We start from the raw sequence: 14,412 nt of genomic DNA, 5'->3' as shown, positions 1-14,412 counted from the left end.
CCATAGATTTCCACCAACTGGCCAAAGAGGATCATATCTCGATATCTACCTCTCTTTGACTTATGGAACATGCACTATAGGCAAGGGTTCATTAAACGATTTTTTTTATTTCTTTCTCTCACCGGGTGGAAATTTATTACAGCCTCAATTATTCATAAATACAAATGGAGAGGAAAAAATGTCTTTAACTGTGAGACAAGCAGAGGAGAGCGAGTTGGAGAAAAGAATATACCAAATGGGACCTACGAATAAAGGGAGGTATAAATAGAATAATGTTTAGGGAATAAAAGGAGGTATAAATAAAAAATTACCAAAATTTTCAAAAGTCTTTAAAAACTTGAAATGATGCCTTTAAATAAGCTAATTACCTACAATTAGTTTAAATTGCATGTAATTAGTTCATTAAATCTCAACACCCAACATTCCACTAACCATTAGTGGAACTTAATAGGTTAGATATTTACATCCCATGTAACCACTTTTCTCACTAAGTGTTAATGAGATTATCCAAACAAATGTTAGATTTTTCCACTAATTTTAGTCCAAAGGAAATATGGTCATTTGACCATTTAAGTCAAAGTCAAACTTTGACTTTTTCAATTAAAAGTCAACATTATGACTTTTTACCATTTTCTCCGTCTTGACTAATTTCAACCTCTCAAGCATGAATCTGCATTCATTTTTTCAAAATTCAAATCACATTTAAATATAAAGTTGGTTAAAGTTTGACTTTTCAAAGTCAAAAGTCAACGTTCTGACTATTTTCAACTTTGGCTATTCATCATTTTTTAGCTTCCGAATATGAATTTGCCTTCATATTTTTAATATTTAAATCATATTTAAACATAAAGTTCTATCTTTAAGTGATAATCAACAACTATATTACATATATTTGTCGATTTCTCTCTCTTTACCTAATTCGAACAATTCAAATTATTCCGACATATTGTTCTAATCGAATTCCATATGAGCTAGTAGAAAAACCTAATGGACCTATAGATCATGGGCTCCAATGATCCGAGATTAACTGGCTGAACCCTTTTGACCAAACTAATCAACATTCGTTCATTAATGGATTATTCCATTAAAGTTCTGTAGTTGCACTCCCCTCATTATAGATGTAATTGTGTCCATTTGCTATAATCATGATCTGTAAGTTAATCCTTCATAGGTTGTTCGTAACTTCGGCAATGTCAAATGTGAGATTACATCTTGCTCCTTAAGTCCTATTAATCTACTATCGAACAATTAGTTTAAGGTCAAATCGAATCTCTCTGGGGCCAATGAAATGGTGAGACCCTTGTTCAAGACTAGATTCTGTCCTTAAGGGAACATCTTATTTACTAACCCTGAAGTAGGTAGGACTGAATTCTATCTTACACCTTATGTTCCTAGCTATCTAGCTAGTCTTACCCCTAAAATGAGAGGTTTATTAGGCCAACACTATTGAGTTGCCCTCACATATGCAAATCTAAAGATAATTCTATTTGAATAGACGTTTATAGTTAGCTCATAATTAAGATTAAAGTAAGGTCATCAATAATCGAAATAGTCAATTTTAAACAGTCAACGATGTTATAACGTAAAACTAACTATTTCGTAGTTCTAATCTTATGTAACCTCTTTACATAGGATGCCCTCACTTCCATGTCTTCACATGAATGATTCAGGATCATATTGTTTGTACTAACTACAAAGCGGACTGCATCCATAGTGACCTCAAAATAAGGCGTCCAACCTTATTCATATATTCTAAACTGTTTGGGTTATATACTCAAACTTGATCCATGCTTATGTCTCTACATAAAGTTCAAGTCTACACTAGATAGCCTCGAGATCTTAGTTTATTGGATTCAAGATTATAGTATTCAATTTTCAGTAATAAGTCCTCAATAACAACTTTATTGAATAAAATATAGTTTTAAACTACAAACTACAAGTTTTAAGACATAAATTCCAACACTATTTATTAGAAAGGAGAATCATCATTATATCAAACAAAAATGCCCTCAAACTTCTCTTGGAACAAAGAGAGATGCAACCATAATTTCAAAGGTGGCTCATAAAACTCCTGGGATATGACTTTAAGATCCTTTATCAACCAAGTCTGCAAAACAAAGCCACTAACGCTCTTTCTAAAATAGAACACCCAATAGAGCTAGTAGTGATCACAACCTCGGAAATTGTTCACTTGGAAGTGGTATTAAAGGAAATGGTCGAGTAAGATGAAGAATATAATTACAAAGGATCATTGACACTTTAAAGAAACACCTCGAAGGAAAAACCAATTACCAATGGGTGAATAATCATTTTTTGTATAAAGGACACTTGTGATTCTTGTAAACATACAAGAGAATGAATGGAGAACTACATTGGGAGGGGATGAAGGTAGACATAAAGAGATATGTCGAGCAGTGTGACATTTGCCAAAGAAATAAAACAGAGTCGACATCACCAACAGGCCTTCTGCAACCCATTCCCTTATGAGAGCTAATATTAGAAGACTGGACCATGGACCTTGTGGAAGGTCTACCAATGGTTGGGGGCGTAAATGTAATTATGATGGTGGTTGACAGATTAAGTAAGTACGTTTACTTCATAACACTGAAACATCCCTTCTCGGTGAAGTATGTGGCAAACATTTTTATAGAAAAGGTTGTAAGAAAGCATAGGATTCCCAAATCGATCATCACAGATAGAGATAAAATTTTATTGAGTAATTTTTAGAAGGAGTTGTTTGTAGCTATGGGCACATTATTAAAAAGGAGCACAACTTTTCATTCTCAAACAGATGGCTAAATACAATAGGTTAACAAGTGTTTGGAAACCTTTTTCCAATGAGCAACCCAACAAATGGCATAAGTTCATACCTTAGGCAGAATTATGGTATAACACAATGTTCCACGCATTATCAAAGTTCACTCCCTTTGAAATAGTTTTTTTTGTAGACCATCACCATCGTTGATATCCAGTGGAGAAAGAAAGTCATCTAACAATAGCATGGAAAAATTACTCAAGGAAAGGGACTTAACCATTAATGCTCTAAAGGAAAATTTGAACGTCGCTCAAAACATAATGAAGAAGGCAGACCTGAAAAGAAGAAAAGTGAAATTCAACACCGGTGAAGAGGTCTATTTGAAATTAAGACCCTACCGGTAGCGATCTCTCGCAAGCAAGAGGAATGAAAAACTTGCCCCAAAATTCTGTGAACCCTACCAAATATTAGAAAAGATTATAGAGGTAGCCTACCGTTTAGAACTGCCACTTGAGGCAGCTACTCACAATTTGTTCCAGTGTCTCAATTAAAACGTAAGTTGGGGCAACAATAAAAGGTGCAACACATGCCACCTATGTTAGAGTTTGAACTTCAGCTGTGGGCAGAGACAATGTTAGGAGTACGTTGGAGCAGAGAACTTGGCGCCAATGAATGGATGGTCAAGTGGAAAGGCCTACTAGAGAGTGAACCAACATAGGAATCAGTGTACCAAATGAATCAACAATTTCCTACTTTCCACCTTGAGGATAAGATGAACTTAGAGCCCCGGGGTATTATTAGACCCCCAATTATTCATAAATACAAATAGAGGGACAAAATGGTCTTTAACTATGAGACAAGCTAAGGAGAGGGGGTTGGGGAAAAGAACATACTATATGGGACCTGCGAATAAAGGGAGGTATAAATAGAATGTTTAGGGATTAATGCAGCTAGGTTTTTTGTTGTAAAGGTTGCTAAAGCTTTTAGAGGAAGAGGTTTCCAGCCTTTTTTAAGTAGCTGGACTTGTTTTGCTCTCATTGTTATTTTCTTGTCCTCGAATTTGTGAACTTCATATTTTGGGAAATCAATATACATATCACAAAGTGTTGCCTCTGTTTCTATCTTGCTAAGATTTTATTGATTTTTGGGTGGAATGTCCTAATAGAATTTTTCCTGCTTCTTCCTCTTATGTTGTGGTGAAGGTGCATCTTTATCCTACAATCCATCAAGATTTAGTAATTGACCTTAAGTGACCTAACTATAAATCTTAAGTTGTACATGTCACACATACCTTGTCTCTATCTAGTGACGGTTTGATCCATCTTTCTTTGGAAAGGGTTTGTATGTTGGAAAGAAGTTCTTTGGGGTGTTGTTCATCCAATGGTAGGAATGGAAGCGCTGACACAACATCTTGAATCAGATTACCCACCATCTGAACTATTGGCTGAACCATGACATCTTTAATCGGATTGTCCAATGGGTCTACCGTTAGTTCAACCGAATCTTGCCAACTTGGTGGGTCCCAATCTATATCAACATTGTGGTCCTTATAGACGTGCCCATCCTCACCACCTCCTTTCTCACTATCGTTTCTGCCATTGGTGTTTGTAGATGATGTGTGAGGATTTTGAGACACATTCTCAAAAGAAATGAAAAATATATCAAACCTAAACGATCATGTGCCGATTAATTAAACATTAATGTACTGCTTAGTTTAAACAAAAACAAAAAGAATGTAAACACAATATACTGTTACTAAGACCATGAGCAACTCCTTTATGGTCGATTACATCCACTTGACCGTAAAGGATGACTCCATGCGGTCCAACTTGAATTCAATGTCATTCCGTCTAGAGTCCATGCAATTCACACTGACTTTCAGCTGCTCTAGAAGCGATTAAACTTGGATTCCAACCCCTGGTCCAACTCGAGCTCTGTGTATGTTGAAGGACAACCATTGTCACGAGTAAGGGCAACGAGGTTATCCTCATAAGAAAGAGTAAGGGGTGGATGTTGAGACTAGGCATAAGATGTTGGGCATAAAGATGGGTAGGGGGAACATCTTTAACTCGAAGAGGAGCAATGGGGTTGTCCTCGTAACCTTCTGTAGAAGGAATATCAATAGTTCGATCCAAATATGCACATTCCTCGTTCGTCAGCTCAATCGCCTGTATACGGTTCTGAATTTGGAAGATCAACAACAAGTATTAGTTATTAAATCCTAAACCCTATTGCAAAGTGGAAGAAGAAAAGAAACCAGAATGTACCATTTGTGACTCGAAAACCTATAACTCAATCACCTTTAACCAAGGTGAGTAAGTGTAACTCCATTGCATGATGCATGGTATCGCATCATGTGAAGCCTTATCGGCTACTCGCTTACTTATGAACGACACTATCTCATATGCCCAAACTTAAAAATGCAACAACAATATTAACAAAATGATAATAAGCAAGAAATTATTGACTACAGGAAAATAAAAATAAAAAAAACCATAAAATCAAATTATTGACTACAGGAAAATAAAAACAAGGAAAACCATAAAATCACTAACCTGGAGGGCAAAGGAAAATCCATATAGGCTATAAGACTCCAGGGACTTCTAGTTTACAAGTTTCTTCTTATGTAAGACTACATCTCCATTAAGTGCCTCTTTCAAGCTAGCAAGGATCTTAACCCATATTAATTCACCCCAGTCGTAGCTAACGAAGTCCTCTAATGGTCAATAAGGCCCAACATGGTCCAATTTATATGTTGCCTCCTCTCCCTATCCATCATCGCTAGCTTGATGAAATAGAATACATTCATATTCACCGCACCCTCGTCACTCTCACAATTCAAGGTCGAGTACTCTTTATCCAACTTAAACCTATTCATATTTTTCTTATTGCCCAAGTATAACTGTCTCAATCTAAGGGCTTTCTCTTATTCTAACTGAACGTCACGTCTCAGCTTAAACATCAACCCCGTGATAATGCCAAAATCCTCCCATTCTAAGGAGATCTTTTGACCGAGTAATTTAAAACTAATTATGTTGTCCTATTCATCCTCGACCTCTCTCAACAAGATGAAATAGCACGAAGATCCATTGAACACCAACTTGACATCCAAGAAATGTCCAAAGATGGTTTTCCTAAACATATAAAGCTGCCTAGGTGTTAACTTATTTTTAATGTTTAAGACAATCTTCACTAAGTGCAAACAACAAATCAAATTATCTAGGAAAAAGTCTTTCGTATTGACTTTGGTGACAAGAGGCATCTGCAAAATAGAAAACACACGTAATAGAAAAAGTAAGTCTTATGTTCTAAATCTATGTGCCATCTCGGGTCAATCTCAATTGAGAACAACATGAATTCATCATGGCACTCGGTCCAAGAGCATCAAAATGCCACGAGATAAAGGTTTTATATGCATTATGTGATGTATCTTGAACCAATCATGGGTAAAATTGTCCTCGAGATTACCCAATAAAATGCATGTGAAACGCAACAAATCTCGGGACTCATTTAATAAATCTCGGGGCAATTTCATCAATCTCGACCCAATCCTTCATCTACACAAGTCCAGATTGTTGAAATTGTCGATATTTATCAAATAGAACCACGTGCATGAACTTAAAATTTTGTTCTACATCTAACTACAACATAAAACAACTACATATTTTTCCATCTGCCTTAGTTTTCATAGAAAACACAATAATAGAACTTAAAATCTAGCGATAAACTAAGAAAACATTCAAAGTAAATCACCTTCACATATTTATGCTTTAGGACGTCTTCTTGAAATTTTAGCATGCAAGAATCAGTCAAATCTCTTCAATTTTGGGGCAAACACGTTTTATATTGGTCGGGCTGAGTATAGGTTTTAGGGTTTACGAGTACTAAACGTTCGGGCTTCCAAAGGTATTTTGGTTAATTGAGAATACTCTTTATTCTGAAATTAAAAAGAAAACTCAAAATCTCTATGGCAAGTTCGGCTGATAAACCGAGAAATTATGTTGAAACGATTATTTAAAATTTGAGAACAATCTCGTTGTCGAGGTTGGCTGAAATTGATCAAGAAAAAAAATTTAGTTTTTTAAAAATGTGCTACTTTTCAAATGTAAAACTAAAAGTGTGCTACTTTTGCCAATTTCCATCTATTTATGATACCGATTAAAAAAAAAGCTTCAAGTTCGTGGAAGGCTCTGTACAAGAATGGCAGTCTCAACCTTCCCCAGTCCAATTTCCCTTTCCATTATTTAATTACTCTTTCACTTCCCGTTGGTCTTCAAAACAAACAATCCTTCCATTTCATTCATTAATCTCAAGGTCAAAAGGTATATACATTTCATTCATCCACTCCATTGGAGAAGAAGAAGAAGAAAGAAGAATCATCCAACTTGTATGGGTCCCATTCCCCTCTCTTTCTTGTCTTCTTCTTCTAATCCTCTGTTCCCATTCAATTCGCGGCTCTGATTTCTCCAATCCCTTTTGACGGCTCTGATTCATGGGGTTGACCCATCTTCCAAACCCCACCTCAGCCATTCCCTTTTCGAAGCTCAGACTCGAGAAAGTCTTCACAGACTGCTCCTCTTCCTCTTTAGTTACAAACCCACTTCATTCTTTTTCTCTCTCTCTCTAGGATTTGGAGCAGCCATCGAAGAAGTGATTGAAATCGGTAAATTTCTATTCAAATCGGCCTTTTTTGGATTGGGTTTTTCTTGATTTTGTTATGGGTATTTTTTTGTTTTTTTTTTTTGGTTTTTGTTCTCTGTTCATTGGGTTGGATTCTGTTTGCTGCAATTTTGGGATTTATGGCTATGACTGGAAGATGAGCTTGATTGTTTTTTGACGTTAATCTGGAATTTGGGATTTGTGTTGTGGATTTAGATTTGATAAGTGGAGTATGTGTTGGATGTTTTGTTTGGGGGAAATCAATTGAATGAAATGGATTATTGGACTTTGTAACGATGATGTCTCAACTTGGGGATTTTACTATGAGAACTTGACTTTCCTTTTGAACAATTAATTCTTTTTTCCCTTTTTATCTTTTTGATCAATGACATGAACTCTTCTGTGATCTAAATTTGTTTTTGTGGTTTGGAAATTGGATTCAAGTGAATTAATTTTACCAAAACTGATTTATTTGGCTTTGTTTCTTTAGTTTTTTGGGTTGATCATGATTATGTTTTGGTTTTCTGCCTTTACAAATTAAGCTATCTGAACTATTTATTGCTTAGATTTGAGTTTTTTCAATACCCTTTTGAAATTGTAATCATATTTTTATTATGTTTTTTTCTTTCTAAAACCAGTTTTCATATTTCAATATTTGGTCAATGTTTTAGAAGCAGTACTGAATTAGATTAGAAAAAACAAAGAATTTTTATTTTCTCTTTTGTAAATAAAACATCATTTTTAGAAGCTGAAAACTGGTAAACAAAAAGCTTTATCAACTGGAATGAACCAAAATTTGCCTCATTTTACTAAATTTGAGAATTTGTTTGTAACTTGTTGCAGATCTAAATCAAACATTGCTGAATCTTTGTGGTAGAGAAAAGGTTTTTGAGATGGAACCTGAAGATAGTTTGTGTAGTTCTGAAGTTTGGACAAAATCTTCTTCTTTTCCTAATAATAATGTTCAGCAACCTCCACAAAAGTGGCCAGATACTTCCATTTTAGACTATGCTATGGATCAACCTTTTCAAGAATTTCAAGAACGGACTGAATCGAAGGCCTCCCTAGCCTGTAACCCGAATCAACAAATTGAAATCCTAGATAAAGATAGTAATCAGATGAATGCAGCACTTCTAGCCAGTAAAATTCAAGATTGGGACCCGAGGGCCATGCTAAATAATCTTTCTTTCCTTGAGCAGAAGATTCATCAGCTTCAGGAACTCGTGCATTTGATCGTTGGTCGGAGAAGCCAAGTCTTTGGGAGGCCAGATGAACTCGTAGTTCAGCAACAGCAGCTGATAACTGCAGATCTAACTTCGATTATTGTTCAGTTGATCTCCACTGCGGGTAGTCTGCTTCCATCTGTAAAGCATAACTTGTCTGCTGCTGTTCCTCCAGTCGGGCAGCTGGAGCAGTTTAACAAGGTTATTTTTGCGTCTGAACCCGGGACCAATGGTGGTGTTCAGTCACAACATGGTGATGGAGCTAAACTCCCCGAATTCCCATCCCAAGTGGACGGAAGTAGCAAGTGTGGGAAGGAACAGAACATGACTGTTGAAGAACACGAATCAAAGGACGAAGAAGATGCAGATGAAAACGAGAACCTACCACCAGGTTCATATGAAATATTGCAGCTAGAAAAAGAAGAGATTCTAGCTCCTCACACCCACTTCTGTGCAATATGTGGAAAAGGGTTCAAAAGAGATGCAAATTTACGAATGCACATGAGGGGCCATGGTGACGAGTATAAAACCGCCGCTGCCCTTGCAAAGCCAAACAAAGAATTGGGTTCCGAGACCATGCTAATTAAGAGGTATTCCTGCCCCTTTACCGGCTGCAAGCGGAACAAGGAACACAAGAAGTTTCAACCTTTGAAAACTATTCTGTGTGTTAAAAACCATTACAAGAGAACTCACTGTGACAAAAGCTTCACTTGCAGCAAATGCAACTCTAAGAAATTCTCAGTAATTGCTGATCTCAAAACACATGAGAAGCATTGTGGGAAAGATAAGTGGCTTTGTTCTTGTGGGACTACTTTCTCAAGGAAAGACAAGCTCTTTGGACACATTGCTCTCTTCCAAGGCCACACTCCTGCAATTCCTCTCGACGAGTCGAAGGGAGCCGCCATGTCTTGTGATCGAGGAGAACGCTATGAAACAACGAATAAGCTTGGGAGTATAAATTTCAGTTTTGGGTCGATTGCTTCTGGAGGAAGCTCAGTTGAAACCATAGCAGATGCAAAAGGTGGTGTTGATGATCCTCTTAGTTATTTCTCACCTTTGAACTTTGATTCGTGTAATTTTGGTGGCTTTCACGAGTTTCCTCGACCGCCATTCGAGAACACAGACAATGCTTTTTCGTTCCTTATCCCTGGATCTGGCAATTACACCCAAAAATCTGGTGCAGAATCAAGCTCTAATAACCTTGAATGAATGATGTTTCCTTTCCTCAGTCCTCTTGGTTTTCTGTAAAATTGAAATATGATGTACTTTTGTAAGTTCTTCAGTTCCTAAATGAATTATTTTTATTACATACTTGTGGCTGCATTATTTTCAACTTACCATAATAAGAAAATCTTGTCAAAAATGTTCATTCTCAGTCTAATTGTTATTACTATTTTTTTTAATATAGTTTTAATCTTTTAACTTCCATTTGAATTACTATTAATGATTATATGGTCTTTTCAAAAGTGAACAATCAAGTCCTAATTAATAGAAACGCTTATGTGAATTCTAAAAACTAAAATAATAAATTTTAAATTACAATAATAATATTTAGGGACCATCCTCTCCATTCTTTTCTGTTCCCTTATCCCCTCCAATTCCTCGCAAATATTCGAACGATTCTTAGAAATTCTCGTTTTTTGTTTTAGCTCAAAGGTGTTGCATAGGGATTTAAGCTCGAATTGGTTTCAAATTTGGCAGATCTTAGACCCTTAGTAAAATCCTTGAGTTTTACCTTATATTGTTTCGTAATTATAACTACATAAAAGAGTTATCTTGGACGGATAAATCGTGCTAGCTAATGATATTTTATGATCTTCAAAAGTTTATTCATAGGAAACCAAGTATAAAGAGTAATGTAGACAAGGAATTAAGAGATCGTTGGTTTAAATCCTTCTACTCTCGTTTGTAAAAAAAAAAAAAAAAAATCAATTATAATGAGTATTTCAAAGTGCTTAAAGCAAAATGAAGTCCAAAGGAAGCGAATAGGAGTTCACCTAGGCAATTAGATGTTAGAACCAAATATTGATTGTTTTGTGTCGTGGAGGATCCACTATTTAGAAAGAAAAATTCGACCGAACTTCAGTATTAAATCGTCTATGTCGGTTGATCCTTAAGATTAACACATCTCAATCAAGCATGCAGTTGCGGAAATAACAAATGGAATCAAAGAAAATCTTACTAAATACCAGTGTTCCTCAAATGAACAACCTGTTTATGATCCAACTAGTAAACAAAAACCTATCTCGTGCCATAGAGAGGGTAGGGTCCTTTCTTCAAGTCCCGAAGATACAATTTAAGGAAATACTCATCTACTTACTCTAAAGTCGGGAAGGAGTTCCGTCTTGTGTGATTATATTCCCAACTCCCCACTCAATCTTGCCCCAAAAGGATAAGTATATTGAGTTGGCAATCTGGCGACTCTCACACGTACAAATCAACGGACAATTCCTCGAGAACAGGAGTTCATAATACATTCAGATTTAAACTAAGTTACTTAGATAGATCATCCTAATGAAAATAGAAACCTAACTAGTTAATAGAGTTATATCTAGTGATTACTATTTCATGGTTCGGTCTTATGCAAACTCATTGCATAGGATACCTCACTCGCATGCCACCTACACAAATGCATTAGATCATTGCGTTTGTATTAAATACAAAATGAGTTATATCCATAGTATACTAGGATAAGGTATTCAGCCTTATCCCAATACTATAGACCCTTTAAGTTGATCTCGAACATTGATCAATGTATATCTCTACATACTGTTTAAGACTCATTAAACAGCTTAAGATGTTAGTTTATTGGATTTAAGTTATTAAGACAAAACTAATAACATAATCAATAACACTTATTTAAATTATAATAATAACACTTTATTAACAACAGTTAATGGATTATATTTACTATCTACGAGTTTTAGGACATAAAACCTAACAAACTCCTACTTGCACTAAAACTTTAGTCTTTATGAGATGTACATAATAAAGTAAACCTCAAACATTAGAAATGGTAAAATGTATAAGTATATTACATAAAACGTATATATACAAATATAATAAACTAGGACATCCTCATACCTGGTACACAACTCCTACTTGCCCTAGATTACCTAATGTACATATCTCACGAACCTAGACTTTCTAGATGACCCTCGAACACTTTAATCATGAGAGTTCATAAATGAATTAGCCATGTTGTGCTCCTAAGCGATCTTGGTAACGATCACGTCCCCTTATTGCATAATCTCTTGTATCAAGTAATACTTTCTTTTTATGGGTTTCCCTCGTTTGTGGTTACGAGGTTCTTTAGAATTGGCTATTGTTCTATTATTATCACAATATAAAATGATGGAGATATTCATTTTGGAACATCTTTCAAATCACGCAGGAACTTCCTGAGCCAAACTGCTTTTTTCACTACTTCATAAGCAACGACATATTCAGCCTCCATGGTGGAGTCTGCAATGCATCCTTGCTTGATGCTACATCATACCACAACTCCTTCATTCAAGGTGAACGCTGATCCCAACGTGGATTTTCTAGAATCTTTATCGGTTTGGAAATTAGAGTCAGTGTATTCTGCAAGGATCAAATCCTTAACTCCATACACAAGCATGTAGTCTCTCGTTCTCCTAAGATACTTGAGAATAATTTTAACCAATGTCCAGTGGTCTAACCTTGGTTTGGACTGATACTTATTGACTATTCCTACTACATAATAAATGTCTGGCCTAGTGCAGAGCATAACGTACGTTAAATTGCCCATAGCTGAGGCATAGGGAGTACGTCTCATATTCTCAAGTTCTTAAGGTGTTTTAGGTCATTGTTCCTTAGACAAGTGAACCTCGTGCCTGAAAGGTAATAAATCCTTCTTAGAATTCTATACCGAATATTGAACCAACATTTTATCGATATAGGTTGCTAGTGTTTTGTTCTTACGTTCCCTTATGATTTGGATCCTAAGAATATATTGTGACTCTCTCAAATCTTTCATTTGAAATTTGGCTGCCAACCAAGTCTTAATGTCAATTATGTATCTCATATCTTTCCTAATGATGAGGATATCGTCCACATAAAGTACTAAAAAAACTACTTTACCTTTGTTGATTTTTTTTGTATTCACAAGGTTTAACAACGTTTTGGTCAAAACTATAAGATTTGATCACAATATCAAACCTAATGTTCTAAGATTTGAATAATTGTTTCAACTCATAAATGGATCGATTCAGCTTCCAAAGTTTTTACTTCTGACCTTGGGTTTTGAACCCCTCAGGTTGAGACTTAAAGATACTCTCTTCAAGATTACTATTTAGAAAAGTAGCCTTGACTTCCATTTGCCATATTTCATAATCATAAAATGTGGCTATGAACAAGAGAATCCTTATAAACTTAAACATAGTAACTTAGTCTTAATCTTGAGTGTATTATAAACTTTTATTTACGAGGGATTGTCCTTTGATTTGTACGGGTGACAGTAGTCAAACTTTCGACTCAATAAGCTTTGATTTTGGAGACAAGATGAAGTGGATAGCTAGGAACATAATCACATAAGATGGAATTCATTTCTTTTTTATTTTAGGGTAAGTAGATGAGTTTTCTCTTAAATGGAGTCTTCGAAACTTGAACAAATGGCTCTATCCTCTTTATGGCACAAAAGGGGTTTATGTTTATTGGTTGGACAATAAACAAGTTGTTCATTAGAGGAGAAATGATATTTAAAGACTATAAGAAACCTAGGGGTAAAACGGTAATTTGACAATCTGGCGTTATGGACACTTGTGTAAGACTAACTTACTGTTATTGGACTATATTCGTGGACACAGAAATATATCTACAATGAGAAGAGTTCAACTGTGAGCTTTTAATGGAGTGTACACATAGTTAACAAATATCGATTAATTCGGTTAATGAGTTTAGCCAATTAATTTCATATCATTATAGCTTCTGATCTATAGGACCATTACGTCCTGTTTCTAACAGGTAAAAGGTAATGAGGTTGATATATATTGATTTTAATTTGAAATGTTCAAATTTACTTTGTGAATTGATATAATTTATGGAGATACATTATAATATAAAGTTTATATTTTAATTAAACTTTACAAATTTGAGATACATTATAATATAAAGTTTATATTTTAATTAAACTTTACAAATTTAATTTTTGGATATGATTTAAAATTAATTTATAATAGAATAAAATATTTAAATGAATTTAAATATTAATTTAATGTGAATTAGATTCATATTAAAACTATATATTAAAATTTAATGCGCATATGATATGCATTAAAACTTTAGGTTATGAAAGAAATTTATATATGAATATGATACATATTTAGATTTAATTAAAAATAAGATATTTAATTTAATAATTAGTTAATTTTAGAATTAATTGATAATTTGATTTTATTTGATTTGATTTAACTAAATTAAAACTATAGATTAAGTGAGAGGTACTCGCTTAAATATGATTTACATTAAATATGAATTAAATATAATTTAGTTAATTATTTAAATTTTGAGAAATTGTCAAAAGTAGAACATTTGACAAAATATTTATAATTTATAGAAAAATTAACTTATACCATGATATTTTAAATATAATGATATATTATAAATGTAGATATCCATAACCTACATAGGTTACAATTTTCATATAACTCCCATTCAATTCCATATTGTAACATTCATTTGGTATGTCCTATAAATAGACGTGTGTGGACGTGTGTGGTGTCTTTGTAAGATACACAACAATTGAGTTCAATT

General features: G+C 34.6%; 1 protein-coding gene across 1 annotated transcript; it reads left to right on the top strand.

Annotated features, from left to right (window-relative positions):
- The first annotated feature begins 6,940 nt into the window (after positions 1 to 6,940).
- On the top strand, positions 6,941 to 9,946 carry LOC103500059 (protein SENSITIVE TO PROTON RHIZOTOXICITY 1). The gene is made up of 2 exons (XM_008463249.3): positions 6,941 to 7,418; positions 8,258 to 9,946. The coding sequence occupies exon 2, from the start codon at positions 8,308 to 8,310 to the stop codon at positions 9,844 to 9,846; it is 1,539 nt and encodes a 512-aa protein (XP_008461471.1). The 5' UTR covers positions 6,941 to 7,418; positions 8,258 to 8,307; the 3' UTR covers positions 9,847 to 9,946.
- The last annotated feature ends 4,466 nt before the right edge of the window (positions 9,947 to 14,412 follow it).

This window comes from Cucumis melo, chromosome 1, assembly GCF_025177605.1.
Source record: "Cucumis melo cultivar AY chromosome 1, USDA_Cmelo_AY_1.0, whole genome shotgun sequence".
Taxonomy (NCBI): Eukaryota; Viridiplantae; Streptophyta; class Magnoliopsida; order Cucurbitales; family Cucurbitaceae; genus Cucumis; species Cucumis melo.
Note: the sequence above shows the minus strand (reverse complement) of the source record. Positions and strands in the feature narration are given on the sequence as shown.